This window comes from Bombina bombina, chromosome 6, assembly GCF_027579735.1.
Source record: "Bombina bombina isolate aBomBom1 chromosome 6, aBomBom1.pri, whole genome shotgun sequence".
Taxonomy (NCBI): Eukaryota; Metazoa; Chordata; class Amphibia; order Anura; family Bombinatoridae; genus Bombina; species Bombina bombina.
In genome coordinates, this window is record NC_069504.1 from 900,418,711 (window position 1) to 900,440,133 (window position 21,423).

The 21,423-nt window shown below is 40.2% G+C and overlaps 1 protein-coding gene across 1 annotated transcript in view; it reads right to left on the reverse strand.

The window, feature by feature from the left end:
• IQCH (IQ motif containing H) overlaps positions 1–21,423 on the reverse strand; it is a 369,607-nt gene that overhangs the window by 290,873 nt on the left and 57,311 nt on the right. Inside the window, exon 5 of the mRNA XM_053719577.1 lies at positions 13,564–13,683. Coding sequence (XP_053575552.1) covers positions 13,564–13,683 — 120 coding nt within the window. The remainder of the gene's footprint in view (positions 1–13,563; positions 13,684–21,423) is intronic.

The window sequence follows — 21,423 nt, forward strand, 5'->3', positions numbered from 1 at the left end:
AAATACTGCGCACCAGCATTATAAATACTGTGCACCAGCATTGTAAATACTGTGCATTAGCATTGTAAGTACTGTGCACCAGCATTGTAATTACTGTGCACCAACATTATAAATACTGTGCACCAGCATTGTAATTACTGTGCACCAGCATTGTAAATACTGCGCACCAGCATTGTAAATACTGTGCACCAGCATTGTAAATACTGTGCACCAGCATTGTAAGTACTGTGCACCAGCATTATAAATACTGTGCACCAGCATTGTAAATACTGCGCACCAGCATTGTAAATACTGCGCACCAGCATTATAAATACTGTGCACCAGCATTGTAAATACTATGCACCAACATTATAAATACTGTGCACCAACATTATAAATACTGCGCACCAGCATTGTAAATACTGCGCACCAGCATTTTAAGTACTGTGCACCAACATTATAAATACTGTGCACCAGCATTGTAAATACTGCGCACCAGCATTGTAAATACTGTGCACCAGCATTGTAAATACTGTGCACCAGCAATGCATATAGATGAATTAGAAACATATTTACAGTACACATGTATTGGCAAAAATGCTTCTAGTGAAAGTCATAACTGTTTCAGTGTAAGCATTTTTCTCTGCACGTAAATGTGAAGCATAGCTAAATATTCTCTGTGCACCAGCATTGTAAATACTGTGCACCAGCATTGTAAGTACTGTGCACCAGCATTGTAAATACTGCGCACCAGCATTGTAAATACTGCGCACCAGCATTGTAAATACTGCGCACCAGCATTGTAAATACTGCGCACCAGCATTGTAAATACTGCGCACCAGCATTGTAAATACTGCGCACCAGCATTGTAAATACTGCGCACCAGCATTGTAAATACTGCGCACCAGCATTGTAAATACTGTGCATTAGCATTGTAAGTACTGTGCACCAGCATTGTAATTACTGTGCACCAACATTATAAATACTGTGCACCAGCATTGTAATTACTGTGCACCAGCATTGTAAATACTGCGCACCAGCATTGTAAATACTGTGCACCAGCATTGTAAATACTGTGCACCAGCATTGTAAGTACTGTGCACCAGCATTATAAATACTGTGCACCAGCATTGTAAATACTGCGCACCAGCATTGTAAATACTGCGCACCAGCATTATAAATACTGTGCACCAGCATTGTAAATACTGTGCATTAGCATTGTAAGTACTGTGCACCAGCATTGTAATTACTGTGCACCAACATTATAAATACTGTGCACCAGCATTGTAATTACTGTGCACCAGCATTGTAAATACTGCGCACCAGCATTGTAAATACTGTGCACCAGCATTGTAAGTACTGTGCACCAGCATTATAAATACTGTGCACCAGCATTGTAATTACTGCGCACCAGCATTGTAAATACTGCGCACCAGCATTGTAAATACTGCGCACCAGCATTGTAAATACTGCGCACCAGCATTGTAAATACTGCGCACCAGCATTGTAAATACTGCGCACCAGCATTGTAAATACTGCGCACCAACATTATAAATACTGTGCACCAGCATGTAAATACTGCGCACCAGCATTGTAAATACTGTGCACCAGCATTGTAAGTACTGTGCACCAGCATTATAAATACTGTGCACCAACATTATAAATACTGCGCACCAGCATTGTAAATACTGCGCACCAACATTATAAATACTGTGCACCAACATTATAAATACTGTGCACCAGCATTGTAAATACTGTGCACCAGCATTGTAAATACTGCGCACCAACATTATAAATACTGTGCACCAGCATTGTAAATACTGCGCACCAACATTATAAATACTGTGCACCAGCATTGTAAGTACTGTGCACCAGCATTGTAAATACTGCGCACCAGCATTGTAAATACTGCGCACCAGCATTGTAAATACTGCGCACCAGCATTGTAAATACTGCGCACCAGCATTGTAAATACTGCGCACCAGCATTGTAAATACTGCGCACCAGCATTGTAAATACTGCGCACCAGCATTGTAAATACTGTGCACCAGCATTGTAAGTACTGTGCACCAGCATTGTAAATACTGCGCACCAGCATTATAAATACTGTGCACCAGCATTGTAAATACTGTGCATTAGCATTGTAAGTACTGTGCACCAGCATTGTAATTACTGTGCACCAACATTATAAATACTGTGCACCAGCATTGTAATTACTGTGCACCAGCATTGTAAATACTGCGCACCAGCATTGTAAATACTGTGCACCAGCATTGTAAATACTGTGCACCAGCATTGTAAGTACTGTGCACCAGCATTATAAATACTGTGCACCAGCATTGTAAATACTGCGCACCAGCATTGTAAATACTGCGCACCAGCATTATAAATACTGTGCACCAGCATTGTAAATACTGTGCACCAACATTATAAATACTGTGCACCAACATTATAAATACTGCGCACCAGCATTGTAAATACTGCGCACCAGCATTTTAAGTACTGTGCACCAACATTATAAATACTGTGCACCAGCATTGTAAATACTGCGCACCAGCATTGTAAATACTGTGCACCAGCATTGTAAATACTGTGCACCAGCAATGCATATAGATGAATTAGAAACATATTTACAGTACACATGTATTGGCAAAAATGCTTCTAGTGAAAGTCATAACTGTTTCAGTGTAAGCATTTTTCTCTGCACGTAAATGTGAAGCATAGCTAAATATTCTCTGTGCACCAACATTGTAAATACTGTGCACCAGCATTGTAAGTACTGTGCACCAGCATTGTAAGTACTGTGCACCAGCATTGTAAGTACTGTGCACCAGCATTGTAAGTACTGTGCACCAACATTATAAATACTGCGCACCAGCATTGTAAGTACTGTGCACCAGCATTGTAAGTACTGTGCACCAGCATTGTAAGTACTGTGCACCAACATTATAAATACTGCGCACCAGCATTGTAAATACTGTGCACCAGCATTGTAAGTACTGTGCACCAGCATTGTAAGTACTGTGCACCAGCATTGTAAGTACTGTGCACCAACATTATAAATACTGCGCACCAGCATTGTAAATACTGTGCACCAGCATTGTAAGTACTGTGCACCAGCATTGTAATTACTGTGCACCAGCATTGTAAGTACTGTGCACCAACATTATAAATACTGTGCACCAGCATTGTAAGTACTGTGCACCAGCATTGTAAATACTGCGCACCAGCATTGTAAATACTGTGCACCAGCATTGTAAGTACTGTGCACCAACATTATAAATACTGTGCACCAGCATTGTAAGTACTGTGCACCAGCATTGTAAATACTGCGCACCAGCATTGTAAATACTGTGCACCAGCATTGTAAGTACTGTGCACCAACATTATAAATACTGTGCACCAGCATTGTAAGTACTGTGCACCAGCATTGTAAGTACTGTGCACCAGCATTGTAAATACTGCGCACCAGCATTGTAAATACTGTGCACCAGCATTGTAAGTACTGTGCACCAACATTATAAATACTGTGCACCAGCATTGTAAATACTGTGCACCAGCATTGTAAGTACTGTGCACCAGCATTGTAAATACTGCGCACCAGCATTGTAAATACTGTGCACCAGCATTCTAAATACTGCGCACCAGCATTGTAAATACTGTGCACCAACATTATAAATACTGTGCACCAGCATTGTAAATACTGTGCATTAGCATTGTAAGTACTGCGCACCAGCATTATAAATACTGCGCACCAGCATTGTAAATACTGCGCACCAGCATTGTAAATACTGCGCACCAGCATTATAAATACTGTGCACCAGCATTATAAATACTGTGCACCAGCATTATAAATACTGTGCACCAGCATTATAAATACTGTGCACCAGCATTGTAAGTACTGTGCACCAGCATTGTAAATACTGCGCACCAGCATTGTAAATACTGCGCACCAGCATTGTAAATACTGCGCACCAGCATTGTAAATACTGTGCACCAACATTATAAATACTGTGCACCAGCATTGTAAATACTGTGCATTAGCATTGTAAGTACTGTGCACCAGCATTATAAATACTGCGCACCAGCATTGTAAATACTGCGCACCAGCATTGTAAATACTGTGCACCAGCAATGCATATAGATGAATTAGAAACATATTTACAGTACACGTGTATTGGCAAAAATGCTTCTAGTGAAAGTCATAACTGTTTCAGTGTAAGCATTTTTCTCTGCACGTAAATGTGAAGCATAGCTAAATATTCTCTGTGCACCAGCATTGTAAATACTGTGCACCAGCATTGTAAGTACTGTGCACCAGCATTGTAAGTACTGTGCACCAGCATTGTAAGTACTGTGCACCAACATTATAAATACTGCGCACCAGCATTGTAAATACTGTGCACCAGCATTGTAAGTACTGAGCACCAACATTATAAATACTGCGCACCAGCATTGTAAGTACTGTGCACCAACATTATAAATACTGTGCACCAGCATTGTAAGTACTGTGCACCAGCATTGTAAGTACTGTGCACCAGCATTGTAAATACTGCGCACCAGCATTGTAAATACTGTGCACCAGCATTGTAAGTACTGTGCACCAACATTATAAATACTGTGCACCAGCATTGTAAGTACTGTGCACCAGCATTGTAAGTACTGTGCACCAGCATTGTAAATACTGCGCACCAGCATTGTAAATACTGTGCACCAGCATTGTAAGTACTGTGCACCAGCATTGTAAATACTGCGCACCAGCATTGTAAATACTGCGCACCAGCATTGTAAATACTGCGCACCAGCATTGTAAATACTGTGCACCAGCATTGTAAATACTGTGCACCAGCATTGTAAATACTGCGCACCAGCATTGTAAGTACTGTGCACCAACATTGTAAATACTGTGCACCAGCAATGCATATAGATGAATTAGAAACATATTTACAGTACACATGTATTGGCAAAAATGCTTCTAGTGAAAGTCATAACTGTTTCAGTGTAAGCATTTTTCTCTGCACGTAAATGTGAAGCATAGCTAAATATTCTCTGTGCACCAACATTGTAAATACTGTGCACCAGCATTGTAAGTACTGTGCACCAGCATTGTAAGTACTGTGCACCAACATTATAAATACTGTGCACCAGCATTGTAAGTACTGTGCACCAACATTATAAATACTGCGCACCAGCATTGTAAATACTGTGCACCAGCATTGTAAGTACTGTGCACCAACATTATAAATACTGTGCACCAGCATTGTAAGTACTGTGCACCAGCATTGTAAGTACTGTGCACCAGCATTGTAAATACTGCGCACCAGCATTGTAAATACTGTGCACCAGCATTGTAAGTACTGTGCACCAGCATTGTAAGTACTGCGCACCAGCATTGTAAATACTGTGCACCAGCATTGTAAATACTGCGCACCAGCATTGTAAATACTGTGCACCAACATTATAAATACTGTGCACCAGCATTGTAAATACTGTGCATTAGCATTGTAAGTACTGTGCACCAGCATTATAAATACTGCGCACCAGCATTGTAAATACTGTGCACCAGCATTGTAAGTACTGTGCACCAGCATTATAAATACTGTGCACCAGCATTGTAAATACTGCGCACCAGCATTGTAAATACTGCGCACCAGCATTATAAATACTGTGCACCAGCATTGTAAATACTATGCACCAACATTATAAATACTGTGCACCAACATTATAAATACTGCGCACCAGCATTGTAAATACTGCGCACCAGCATTTTAAGTACTGTGCACCAACATTATAAATACTGTGCACCAGCATTGTAAATACTGCGCACCAGCATTGTAAATACTGTGCACCAGCATTGTAAATACTGTGCACCAGCAATGCATATAGATGAATTAGAAACATATTTACAGTACACATGTATTGGCAAAAATGCTTCTAGTGAAAGTCATAACTGTTTCAGTGTAAGCATTTTTCTCTGCACGTAAATGTGAAGCATAGCTAAATATTCTCTGTGCACCAGCATTGTAAATACTGTGCACCAGCATTGTAAGTACTGTGCACCAGCATTGTAAATACTGCGCACCAGCATTGTAAATACTGCGCACCAGCATTGTAAATACTGCGCACCAGCATTGTAAATACTGCGCACCAGCATTGTAAATACTGCGCACCAGCATTGTAAATACTGCGCACCAGCATTGTAAATACTGCGCACCAGCATTGTAAATACTGTGCATTAGCATTGTAAGTACTGTGCACCAGCATTGTAATTACTGTGCACCAACATTATAAATACTGTGCACCAGCATTGTAATTACTGTGCACCAGCATTGTAAATACTGCGCACCAGCATTGTAAATACTGTGCACCAGCATTGTAAATACTGTGCACCAGCATTGTAAGTACTGTGCACCAGCATTATAAATACTGTGCACCAGCATTGTAAATACTGCGCACCAGCATTGTAAATACTGCGCACCAGCATTATAAATACTGTGCACCAGCATTGTAAATACTGTGCATTAGCATTGTAAGTACTGTGCACCAGCATTGTAATTACTGTGCACCAACATTATAAATACTGTGCACCAGCATTGTAATTACTGTGCACCAGCATTGTAAATACTGCGCACCAGCATTGTAAATACTGTGCACCAGCATTGTAAGTACTGTGCACCAGCATTATAAATACTGTGCACCAGCATTGTAATTACTGCGCACCAGCATTGTAAATACTGCGCACCAGCATTGTAAATACTGCGCACCAGCATTGTAAATACTGCGCACCAGCATTGTAAATACTGCGCACCAGCATTGTAAATACTGCGCACCAGCATTGTAAATACTGCGCACCAACATTATAAATACTGTGCACCAGCATGTAAATACTGCGCACCAGCATTGTAAATACTGTGCACCAGCATTGTAAGTACTGTGCACCAGCATTATAAATACTGTGCACCAACATTATAAATACTGCGCACCAGCATTGTAAATACTGCGCACCAACATTATAAATACTGTGCACCAACATTATAAATACTGTGCACCAGCATTGTAAATACTGTGCACCAGCATTGTAAATACTGCGCACCAACATTATAAATACTGTGCACCAGCATTGTAAATACTGCGCACCAACATTATAAATACTGTGCACCAGCATTGTAAGTACTGTGCACCAGCATTGTAAATACTGCGCACCAGCATTGTAAATACTGCGCACCAGCATTGTAAATACTGCGCACCAGCATTGTAAATACTGCGCACCAGCATTGTAAATACTGCGCACCAGCATTGTAAATACTGCGCACCAGCATTGTAAATACTGCGCACCAGCATTGTAAATACTGTGCACCAGCATTGTAAGTACTGTGCACCAGCATTGTAAATACTGCGCACCAGCATTATAAATACTGTGCACCAGCATTGTAAATACTGTGCATTAGCATTGTAAGTACTGTGCACCAGCATTGTAATTACTGTGCACCAACATTATAAATACTGTGCACCAGCATTGTAATTACTGTGCACCAGCATTGTAAATACTGCGCACCAGCATTGTAAATACTGTGCACCAGCATTGTAAATACTGTGCACCAGCATTGTAAGTACTGTGCACCAGCATTATAAATACTGTGCACCAGCATTGTAAATACTGCGCACCAGCATTGTAAATACTGCGCACCAGCATTCTAAATACTGTGCACCAGCATTGTAAATACTGTGCACCAACATTATAAATACTGTGCACCAACATTATAAATACTGCGCACCAGCATTGTAAATACTGCGCACCAGCATTTTAAGTACTGTGCACCAACATTATAAATACTGTGCACCAGCATTGTAAATACTGCGCACCAGCATTGTAAATACTGTGCACCAGCATTGTAAATACTGTGCACCAGCAATGCATATAGATGAATTAGAAACATATTTACAGTACACATGTATTGGCAAAAATGCTTCTAGTGAAAGTCATAACTGTTTCAGTGTAAGCATTTTTCTCTGCACGTAAATGTGAAGCATAGCTAAATATTCTCTGTGCACCAGCATTGTAAATACTGTGCACCAGCATTGTAAGTACTGTGCACCAGCATTGTAAATACTGCGCACCAGCATTGTAAATACTGCGCACCAGCATTGTAAATACTGCGCACCAGCATTGTAAATACTGCGCACCAGCATTGTAAATACTGCGCACCAGCATTGTAAATACTGCGCACCAGCATTGTAAATACTGTGCACCAGCATTGTAAATACTGTGCATTAGCATTGTAAGTACTGTGCACCAGCATTGTAATTACTGTGCACCAACATTATAAATACTGTGCACCAGCATTGTAATTACTGTGCACCAGCATTGTAAATACTGCGCACCAGCATTGTAAATACTGTGCACCAGCATTGTAAATACTGTGCACCAGCATTGTAAATACTGTGCACCAGCATTATAAATACTGTGCACCAGCATTGTAAATACTGCGCACCAGCATTGTAAATACTGCGCACCAGCATTATAAATACTGTGCACCAGCATTGTAAATACTGTGCATTAGCATTGTAAGTACTGTGCACCAGCATTGTAATTACTGTGCACCAACATTATAAATACTGTGCACCAGCATTGTAATTACTGCGCACCAGCATTGTAAATACTGTGCACCAGCATTGTAAGTACTGTGCACCAGCATTATAAATACTGTGCACCAGCATTGTAATTACTGTGCACCAGCATTGTAAATACTGCGCACCAGCATTGTAAATACTGCGCACCAGCATTGTAAATACTGTGCACCAGCATTGTAAATACTGCGCACCAGCATTGTAAATACTGCGCACCAACATTATAAATACTGTGCACCAGCATGTAAATACTGCGCACCAGCATTGTAAATACTGTGCACCAGCATTGTAAGTACTGTGCACCAGCATTATAAATACTGTGCACCAACATTATAAATACTGCGCACCAGCATTGTAAATACTGCGCACCAACATTATAAATACTGTGCACCAACATTATAAATACTGTGCACCAGCATTGTAAATACTGTGCACCAGCATTGTAAATACTGCGCACCAACATTATAAATACTGTGCACCAGCATTGTAAATACTGCGCACCAACATTATAAATACTGTGCACCAGCATTGTAAGTACTGTGCACCAGCATTGTAAATACTGCGCACCAGCATTGTAAATACTGCGCACCAGCATTGTAAATACTGCGCACCAGCATTGTAAATACTGCGCACCAGCATTGTAAATACTGCGCACCAGCATTGTAAATACTGCGCACCAGCATTGTAAATACTGCGCACCAGCATTGTAAATACTGTGCACCAGCATTGTAAGTACTGCGCACCAGCATTGTAAATACTGCGCACCAGCATTGTAAATACTGTGCACCAGCATTGTAAATACTGTGCACCAGCATTGTAAATACTATGCACCAGCATTGTAAATACTGTGCACCAGCATTGTAAATACTATGCACCAGCATTGTAATTACTGTGCACCAGCATTGTAAATACTATGCACCAGCATTGTAAATACTGTGCACCAACATTATAAATACTGTGCACCAGCATTGTAAGTACTGTGCACCAGCATTGTAAATACTGCGCACCAGCATTGTAAATACTGCGCACCAGCATTGTAAATACTGCGCACCAGCATTGTAAATACTGCGCACCAGCATTGTAAATACTGCGCACCAGCATTGTAAATACTGCGCACCAGCATTGTAAATACTGTGCACCAGCATTGTAAGTACTGTGCACCAGCATTGTAAATACTGCGCACCAGCATTGTAAATACTGTGCACCAGCATTGTAAATACTGTGCACCAGCATTGTAAATACTATGCACCAGCATTGTAAATACTGTGCACCAGCATTGTAAATACTATGCACCAGCATTGTAATTACTGTGCACCAGCATTGTAAATACTTTGCACCAGCATTGTAAATACTGCGCACCAGCATTGTAAGTACTGTGCACCAACATTGTAAATACTGTGCACCAGCATTGTAAGTACTGTGCATTAGCATTGTAAGTACTGTGCACCAGCATTGTAATTACTGTGCACCAACATTATAAATACTGTGCACCAGCATTGTAAATACTGTGCACCAGCATTGTAAGTACTGTGCACCAGCATTGTAAATACTGCGCACCAGCATTGTAAATACTGCGCACCAGCATTGTAAATACTGTGCACCAACATTATAAATACTGTGCACCAGCATTGTAAATACTGTGCACCAGCATTGTAAATACTGCGTACCAGCATTGTAAATACTGCGCACCAGCATTGTAAATACTGCGCACCAGCATTGTAAATACTGCGCACCAGCATTGTAAATACTGCGCACCAGCATTGTAAATACTGCGCACCAGCATTGTAAATACTGTGCACCAGCATTGTAAGTACTGTGCACCAGCATTGTAAATACTGCGCACCAGCATTGTAAATACTGTGCACCAGCATTGTAAGTACTGTGCACCAGCATTATAAATACTGTGCACCAGCATTATAAATACTGTGCACCAACATTATAAATACTGTGCACCAGCATTGTAAATACTGTGCACCAGCATTGTAAATACTGTGCACCAGCATTGTAAATACTGTGCACCAGCATTGTAAATACTGTGCACCAGCATTGTAAATACTGCGCACCAGCATTGTAAATACTGCGCACCAGCATTGTAAATACTGCGCACCAGCATTATAAATACTGTGCACCAGCATTGTAAATACTGTGCACCAACATTATAAATACTGTGCACCAACATTATAAATACTGTATACCAGCATTGTAAATACTGTGCACCAACATTATAAATACTGTGCACCAGCATTGTAAATACTGTGCACCAACATTATAAATACTGTGCACCAACATTATAAATACTGTGCACCAGCATTGTAAATACTGTGCACCAACATTATAAATACTGTGCACCAACATTATAAATACTGTGCACCAGCATTGTAAATACTGCGCACCAGCATTGTAAATACTGCGCACCAGCATTGTAAATACTGTGCACCAGCATTGTAAGTACTGTGCACCAGCATTGTAAATACTGCGCACCAGCATTGTAAATACTGTGCACCAGCATTGTAAATACTGTGCACCAGCATTGTAAATACTATGCACCAGCATTGTAAATACTGTGCACCAGCATTGTAAATACTATGCACCAGCATTGTAGTTACTGTGCACCAGCATTGTAAATACTATGCACCAGCATTGTAAATACTGTGCACCAGCATTGTAAATACTGCGCACCAGCATTGTAAATACTGCGCACCAGCATTGTAAGTACTGTGCACCAACATTATAAATACTGTGCACCAGCATTGTAAGTACTGTGCACCAGCATTGTAAGTACTGTGCACCAACATTGTAAATACTGTGCACCAGCATTGTAAGTACTGTGCACCAACATTGTAATTACTGCGCACCAGCATTGTAAGTACTGTGCACCAACATTGTAAGTACTGTGCACCAACATTATAAATACTGTGCACCAGCATTGTAAATACTGTGCACCAGCATTGTAAATACTGTGCACCAACATTATAAATATTGTGCACCAGCATTGTAAATACTGTGCACCAGCATTGTAAATACACCAACATTATAAATACTGTGCACCAGCATTGTAAATACTGTGCACCAGCATTGTAAATACTGTGCACCAACATTATAAATATTGTGCACCAGCTTTGTAAATACTGTGCACCAGCATTGTAAATACTGCAGCCACTCAGAGAGCTAGTATCATGCAAGCAATTAACAAATTGAATCATTACCAGATGATACAATAACCTTAGGCTCTCTAAGTAAGTGCAGTGTTTAAAATTCTGGTGCATGGACCGTACTTAAATATACTCTTAAAACAGCTATTACTTTTACTAGAAGCATTTTTGTTAATTCATGTATATTGCAAAAATGCTTCTATTCAAAAGTGAAATGCACCTGTGTGAATTCCAATTTTGGCTGGAATGTCCCTCTAATTTTGACTTTGATGCACGTTTAAGCAATCACTGTGCAAAATGTTGCAAGGTGAAAGAAATTTAAATATGATGGTGGTACTCTAGCTTCACAGGGGCAAGTGGAAAAAGCACAAATTTCAGAGAAATTTTACAACAAACATGCAAAATAAACAATCACTGCACACTGTGATATCTTGTCTTATTTGCCATAATTAAAAATGTTTGGGGTTAACTTATAATTTTAACCCCTTCAGTACTGGGAATTTTAGAGAAAAACTTGCTCAAAGTACCGGATAAGTTTTAGCATTTTGGCTATAACTCCATTAAAAACATAAATAGAGCCTAGTTTTTTTTATTTACCTATCAAAACTATATATTTACTTTAAGTAGACAACCCAAGGTATTGATCTAGGCCCATTTTGGTATATTTCATGCCACCATTTTGTAGCCAAATGCGATCAAATAAAAAGCATTGTTAACTTTTCCACAAACTTTGGGTTTCTCACTGAAATTATTTACATACTGCTTGTGCAGTCATAACACAAATTGTTGTAAAAGCTTCTCTGGGACCCCCTTTGTTCAAAAATAGAAGACATGCATGGCTTTGCCATTGTTTTTTGTCAATTAGAAGGCTTCTAATATCCACTGCGCAACACACTTCTGAAATTCCCGGCAGTAAAGGGGTTAATTAGTTAGGTGGTAATGGTAATAGTATTGTACCCACACTACTCACCACCATCTTAGGTACTGGCAGTCGGCCAGTATGCACTTTATTTTTTTTCGGCAACCCTCACACCTCCCTTATCCCTCCCAAACAGCTCTCTAACCCTCCCACTAGTGGCACCCAGCTTTATATTAATTTTTTATTTTATTTCTTATTTTTTTAATTTCAGACTGCATGGTCTGCTTGAAAGTCGAACGTAGCTCTACAATATGTGGTACGATGGGCTATGTACCACATGACGTAGGGTACAAGGGGTTAATGTCTCTTTTAATATGATAACTTACAGGCCCTGATGGTAAAGGGCCATTATAGTGGAACGATTATATGATCTAATTTTTTAGAGCATGTCATTTTAACACTAGCAATCCTGCAGTATTGTGTGTTTAACCCCTGCCATGGGATTAAACACATAATTAAAGTACCCATTGGGAGCTGCAGAGAACTGCTGGTCCCGAGCAAAAACTGCTGCTGACCCAATCAGTAGCGGTAACCTCACAACCCTGCTGTATGACTGCCACTGCTGATTAGGTGAGCAGAAGTTTCTGCACGGGACCAAACAGTTCTCTGCTGCTGTGGGGTTAAACAGCATTGCAGGATCGTTAAAGTAAAAATGACATAATGAATTAGACCAGCTAATTTTTCAACTCTAACGGCCATTTAATATATTTGAACTATACTGCATATATTACAGATGTCATATAAAGATATGCAGTGTATTTTCAGTATATATTGGGTCTACAGGATAATTTGGGAAAACGGTCACAAATGGAATCTAGAAGAATCTTGTGACAAAGAAGAAAAACAAAATGAGAAAATATATAAAAGTAAGGATATAAAACTTACAGATATTTTTTGTCTGCAGCTGATCAGAGGTAAACTGATCCCAAAGTTCTGGCTGAGCAGACCACGATGTGTGATGTTCTCGGGATTACACATTATGCGGGTGCTGAGTGACAGCTTGTGCTGGAAGACAAACAGAACCAGTGAATCCAATAGCTCACCAAAAATCTCAAACGAAAACGATGACATTAAAGGTTCCAGCATTCACACAAATAGCATGTGAGAGAACGTTAACCAATCAGATGCCCTTAAAGTGTTCCTATGCATGTACCACAAGTATATGTTTATTACCTCTATGAGACATAGGGGCATATTTATTAAAGTCTGGCGGACCTGATCCGACAGTGCGGATCAGGTCCGCCAGACTTCGCTGAATACGGCGAGCAATACGCTCGCCGTATTCAGCATTGCACCAGCAGCTCACAAGAGCTGCTGGTGCAACGCCGCCCCCTGCAGACTCGCGGCCAATAGGCCGCCAGCAGGGGGGTGTCAATCAACCTGATCGTACTCGATCGGGTTGATTTCCTGCGATGTGTGTCCGCCTGCTCAGAGCAGGCGGACAGGGTTATGGAGCAGCGGTCTTTGTGACCGCTGCTTCATAATTGCTGTTTCTGGTGAGTCTGCAGGCTCTCCAGAAACACGGGGCATCAAGCTCCATTCGGAGCTTGATACATATGCCCCATACAGTCAGGCACACACACACATATATATATATATTTTTTTTATATAAATTAACACATCTATCAAGCATATTGCAGTTTCCCCCCACTGTGACCCTCTTAATTTTAAGCCAAAATTAAAAAGGGAAAAGTGCAGAAAGTTATTAAAGGGAAATTGAAGTCACTTTTTTAGTATCTATGCATAGGATACATCAACAATAAAGCAATGAATTGCAAAAGCTCTACGTACAAAAAATTTGCTTTAACAGCACATAAATTATTACTTTGTTAGCACAAATTGCAAAGGCAAGATCATGTCTGAAATTTAATCTTGACAGCATCTCCAGCTTCCTCCGGTCGTTGCAAGCCATTCCTCATTTTAGACCCAGGAAGAGGCTTTGCGATGGGTGGAGGAAGCTGGAGCTGCTGTCAAGAGTAAAAGGTAAGTTTTTTTCACAACAGTAGTGAAATATAAATTTTGATGAATTAAAGTGCCCCTGTTTTTAATCGAATTTTTAAAAACCGGGCACTTTAGCATCAAAATTTACATTCACTTTAAGTATCTACCTATTCTAGTATAGGTGCATAAGACCCAAAATGATTCAAATAGATCATTTTATAATTGACTTCTGTTATTTAATGTGCTTTGTTCTCTTTGTATACTTTGATGACAGGCATACCTAGGTAGGCTCAGAAGCCGCAATGCACTACCGGTAGCTAGCTGTGGATTGGTGGCTGCAAATATATGCCTCTTGTCATTGATTATAATCTCACCTCATGACTGTAACAAAGAGCAGTTACAAATTAAAGATTTATACTAAAACAATAAAAAAACAAAACTTTGATTCTTTAAATTTTAAACAATTTTCAATGTATTTATTTTATAAAAATTAGCTTGATTTTGTTGGTATCCTTTGTTAAAGGAGCCGTAATGTGCTACTGGGAGCTAGCTGAACACATATGGGTCAATTTATCAAGCTCTGTACGGAGCTTGATGCCCCGTGTTTCCGGCGAACAGAAGTTATGAAGCAGCAGTCTAAAGGTTAGAGAGCTGTTTGAGGGGGGCTCAGGGTGGTTGGAGGGTTAGTGGGATCCTACACTGCAGAAAAGAAGTGTGCTGCCCAGCTGCAATTAGTGTCCTTCTAATTCCCGAAAAGCAATGACAAAGCCATAAATGTATGCTATTTCTAAACAAAGGGGATCCCAGAGATGCTTTTAAAACCATTTGTGCCATGATTGCACAAGCAGTATGTAAATAATGTGAGTGAGAAACCTACGGCTAGATTACGAGTTGTGCGTTAGGGTAAAAAAGCAGCTTTAAGAGGTCCTAACGCTGCTTTTTCACTACCGCTGCTATTCCGATTCTTGAAGGTTTAGGTGTACCGTACACTTCTTTGGCCTTACCGCAAAACCACTTACGTAAACTTCGTAAAGTCTTTTTTCTATGGGACTTCCATAGTGCCGGTATTACGAGTCTGTCCTGGGAGGCCAAAAAGTTTGCTGTACAACCTACCCTGTCAAGAGTCCTAACGCATTTAAAAGTCAGTAGTTATGAGTTTTATGGTACAACGCCATAGCATAAAACTCATAACTAAAGTGCTAAAAAGTAAACTAACACCCATAAACTACCTATTAACCCCTAAACCGAGGCCCTCCCGCATCGCAAATACTATAATAAAATGATTAACCCCTAATCTGCCGCTCCGGACACCGCCGCCACCTACATTATATGTATTAACCCCTAATCTGCTGACCCCAACATCGCCGACACCTACATTATATTTATTAACCCCTAATTTGCTGCCCCCAATGTCGCCGCCACCTACCTAAACTTATTAACCCCTAATCTGCTGCCCCCAACATCGCCGACACTATAATAAACATATTAACCCCTAAACCGCCGCACTCCTGCATCACAAACATTAGTTAAATATTATTAACCTATAATCTGCCGGCCCTTACATCGCTGCCACCTTCCTACATTTATTAACCCCTAATCTGCCGCCCCAACCGTCGCCGCCACTATATTAAAGTTATTAACCCCTAAACCTACGTCTAACCCTAAACCTAACACCCACTAACTTAAATATAACTTAAATAAATGTAAATAAATATTCCTATCATTAACTAAATTATTCCTATTTAAACCTAAATACTTACCTGTAAAATAAACCCTAAGCTATCTACAATATAACTAATAGTTACATTGTAGCTAGCTTAGGGTTTATTTTTATTTTACAGACAAGTTTGTATTTATTTTAACTAGGTAGAATAGTTATTAAATAGTTATTAACTATTTAATAACTACCTAGCTAAAATAAATACAAATTTACCTGTAAAATAAAACCTAACCTAAGTTACACTAACACCTAACACTACACTATAATTAAATAAATTAACTAAATTAAATACAATTAAATAAATTAAATTAAATTAGCTAAAGTACAAAAAAACCCCACTAAATTACAGAAAATAAAAAACAAATTACAGATATTTAAACTAATTACACCTAATCTAATAGCCCTATCAAAATAAAAAAAGCCCCCCCAAAATAATAAAAACCCCTAGCCTAAACTAAACTACCAATAGCCCTTAAAAGGGCCTTTTGCGGGGCATTGCCCCAAAGTAATCAGCTCTTTTACCTGTAAAAAAAAATACAAACAACCTCTCCAACAGTAAAACCCACCACCCACACAACCAACCCCCCAAATAAAATACTAACTAAAAAAACCTAAGCCCCCCATTGCCCTGAAAATGGCATTTGGATGGGCATTGCCCTTAAAAGGGCAGTTAGCTCTTTTGCGGCCCAAAGCCCTAACCTAAAAATAAAACCCACCCAATACACCCTTAAAAAACCCTAACACTAACCCCCTGAGGATCGACTTACTGTTCTGAAGACCGGACATCCATCCTCAAGGAAGTTGCAGAAGTCTTCATCCAACTGGGCCGAAGTCCTCAACGAAGCCGGGAGAAGTCTTCATCCAAGCTGGGCGAAGTGGTCCTCCAGACGGGCAGAAGTCTTCATCCAGACGGCATCTTCTATCTTTATCCATCCGACTCGGAGCGGCTCCATCTTCAAGACATCCGACGTGGAGCATCCTCTTCCTTCCGACGACTACCGACGAATGAAGGTTCCTTTAAGTGACGTCATCCAAGATGACGTCCCTTAGATTCCGATTGGCTGATAGAATTCTATCAGCCAATCGGAATTAAGGTTGAAAAAATCCTATTGGCTGTTGCAATCGGCCAATAGGATTGAGTTTTCATCCTATTGGCTGTTGCAATCAGCCAATAGGATTGAGCTCACATTCTATTGGCTGATTGCAACAGCCAATAGGATTTTTTCAACCTTAATTCCGATTGGCTGATAGAATTCTATCAGCCAATCGGAATCTAAGGGACGCCATCTTGGATGACGTCATTTAAAGGAACCTTCATTCGTCGGAAGGAAGAGGATGCTCTGTGTCGGATGTCTTGAAGATGGAGCCGCTCTGCGCCGGATGGATGAAGATAGAAGATGCCATCTGGGTGAAGACTTCTGCGGGCTTGGATGAAGACTTCGGCCGCTTCGTTAAGGACTTCTTCCGGCTTCTTGGAGGATGGATGTCGCATCTTCAAAACTGTAAGTAAATCTTCTGGGGTTAGTGTTAGGTGTTAGGGGCAGCAGATTAGGGGTACATAGGGATAATGTAAGTAGCGGCGGTTTACGGAGCGGCAGATTAGGGGTTAATAATAATATGCAGGGGTCAGCGATAGCGGGGGCGGCAGATTAGGGGTTAATAAGTGTAAGGTTAGGAGTGTTTAGACTCGGGGTACATGTTAGAGTGTTAGGTGCAGACGTAGGAAGTGTTTCCCCATAGCAAACAATGGGGCTGCGTTAGGAGCTGAACGCAGCTTTTTTGCAGGTGTTAGGTTTTTTTACAGCTCAAACAGCCCCATTGTTTCCTATGGGGGAATCGTGCACAAGCACGTTTTTGAGGCTGGCCGCGTCTGTAAGCAACTCTGGTATCGAGAGTTGCAGTTGTGTTAAATATGCTCTACGCTCCTTTTTTGGAGCCTAACGCAGCCATTCTGTGGACTCTCAATACCAGAGTTATTTTAAAGGTGCGGCCAGAAAAAAGCCAGCGTTAGCTACGCGGGTCGTTACCGATAAAACTCTAAATCTAGCCGTTAATGTTTGTTATTTTTTGTAACTTAGTTACGGCTAGATTACAAGTTTTGTTGGTAAAAACTTGCGGTGTTAACAAGCCTTTTTTTCCAGCGCTCACTTTAAACAACGCTGGTATTACAAGTTTTCTGAATGGCTGCGTTAGCCTCAGAAAAGTGAGCGTTGAGCAAAATTTAGCTCCACTTCTACCTGTAATACCAGCGTTGCTTACGGTAGCGGTAAGCTGGAAAAACGTGCTCGTGCACGATTTCCCCATAGGATACAATGGGGCTGAGCTAGCTGAAACAAAAACTAACACCTGCAAAAAAGCAGCGTTCAGCTCTTAACGCAGCCCCATTGTTTCCTATGGGGAAACACTTTCTAAGTCTACACCTAACACCCTAATATGAACCCCGAGTCTAAACACCCCTAACCTTACACTTATTAACCTCTAATCTGCCGCCCCCAACATCGTCGCCACCTGCATTATACTATTAACCCCTAATCTGCCGCTCCGGACACCGCCGCCACCTACATTATCCCTATGAACCCCTAATCTGCTGCCCCTAACATCGCCGACACCTACATTATATTTATTATCCCCTAATCTGCCCCCCCAACGTCGCCGCCACCTACCTACACTTATTAACCCCTAATCTGCCGACCGGACATCGCCGCCACTATAATAAATGTATTAACCCCTAAACCGCCGCACTCCCGCCTCGCAAACACTATAATACATTTTATTAACCCCTAATCTGCCGTCCCTAACATCGCTGCCACCTACCTACAATTATTAACCCCTAATCTCCCACCCTCAATGTCGCCGCTACTATATTAAATGTATTAACCCCTAAACCTAAGTCTGATGAAGACTTCTGCCCGGCTGGAGGACCACTTGTGCCCGGATCGGATGAAGAGTTCGGTGTTAGGTTTATTTAAGGGGGGATCGGGTGGGTTTTAGAGTAGGGGTGTGTGGGTGGTGGGTTGTAATGTTGGGGGGGGGTATTGTATTTATTTTTTTTACAGGTAAAAGAGCCGATTACTTTGGGGCAATGCCCCGCAAAAAGCCATTTTAAGGGCTGGTAAAAGAGCTGATTACTTAGTAATTTAGTTTAGGATAGGGAATTTTATTATTTTGGGGGGCTTTTTTATTTTATTAGGGGGCTTAGATTAGGTGTAATTAGATTAAACTTCTTGTAATATTTTTTTATTTTTTGTAATTTAGTGTTTGTTTTTGTAATATAGTTTAGTTTATTTAATTGTATTTTATGTTAGACAATTGTAGTTAATTTATTTAATTAATTTATTGATAGTGTAGTGTTAGGTGTATTTGTAACTTAGGTTAGGATTTATTTTGCAGGTAATTTTGTAATTATTTTAACTAGGTAGCTATTAAATAGTTATTAACTATTTAATAGCTATTGTACCTAGTTAAAATAAATACAAAGTTGCCTGTAAAATAAATATAAATCCTAAAATAGCTACCATGTAACTATTAGTTATATTGTAGCTATATTAGGGTTTATTTTATAGGTAAGTATTTAGTTTTAAATAGGAATAATTTATTTAATTTTAGAAATTTTATTTAGATTTATTAAAAATAGATTTAAGTTAGGGGGTGTTAGGGTTTGGGTTAGACTTAGGTTTAGGGGTTAATACATTTAATATAGTAGCGGCGACGTTGGGGGCGGGAGATTAGGGGTTAATAATTGTAGGTAGGTGGCGGCGATGTTAGGGACAGCAGATTAGGGGTTAATAAAATGTATTATAGTGTTTGCGAGGCGGGAGTGCGGCGGTTTAGGGGTTAATACATTTATTATAGTGGTGGCGATGTCCGGTCAGCAGATTAGGGGTTAATAAGTGTAGGTAGGTGGCGGCGACATTGGGGGGGCAGATTAGGGGTTAATAAATATAATGTAGGTGTCGGCGATGTTAGGGGCAGCAGATTAGGGGTTCTTAGGTATAATGTAGGTGGCGGCGATGTCCGGTCGACAGATTAGGGGTTAAATAATTTTATTATAGTGTTTGCCTCGGTTTAGGGGTTCATAGGTAGTTTATGGGTGTTGGTGTACTTTGTAGCACTGTAGTTAAGAGATTTATGTTCCGGCGTTAGCCCGTAAAACTCTTAACTACTGACTTTTATATGCGGTAGGAGTCTTGGAGGTAGAGGGTCTACCGCTCACTTCTTCCAAGACTTGTAATACCAGCGTTAGGCAAATCCCATTAAAAAGATAGGATACGCAATTGGCATAAGGGGATTTGCGGTATGTAAAAGCCACGGAAAAAAAGTGAGCGGTGAGCCTCTACCTGCCATACTCGTAATACCAGCGGGCGTTAAAAAGCAGCGTTAGGACCCCTTAACGCTGCTTTTTAAAGCTAACGCAGAACTCGTAATCTAGGCATTAGTTATTTGTAACTTTGTAATTTTTAAGTGTAGAATTAAATTATTTGAGTAGGGTTAGGAGTTTAAATATATAATATAGTTAATTTAATTTGTAGTTTAATGTAATTTTAGTATAAAAGTTAGGTTAGATTAATTATTAATTTAATATAGTTTAATGTAATTTTATTATAATAGTTAGAATAGGTTAATTATTAATTTAATATAGTTTAATGTAATTTAGTATAACAGTTAGGGTAGATTAATTAATAGTTTAATATAGTTTAATTTAAATCTAAAGGTAAGTTTAAATTTATTATAAGATAGGGATGAGTTAATATTTAATGTACAGTTAGCGGGTTGTTAGGTTTAGGGATTAATGGGTTAATTTAGTTTATGGCGATGTGGGGGGCTAGCGGTTTAGGGGTTAATACATTTATTTAGTTGTGGTGGGCTCCGGGAGTGGCGGGATAGGGGTTAATACTTTTATGTAGGTGGCGGCGGTGTAGGGGCGGCAGATTAGGGGTTAATAAGTGTAATGTAGGTGGCGGCGGTGTAGGGGGTGGCAGATTAGGGGTTAATAAGTATAATGTAGGTGGCGGCGGTGTAGGGGCGGCAGATTAGGGGTGTTTAGACTAGGGGTATATGTTAGGGTGTAAACATAACTTTTATTC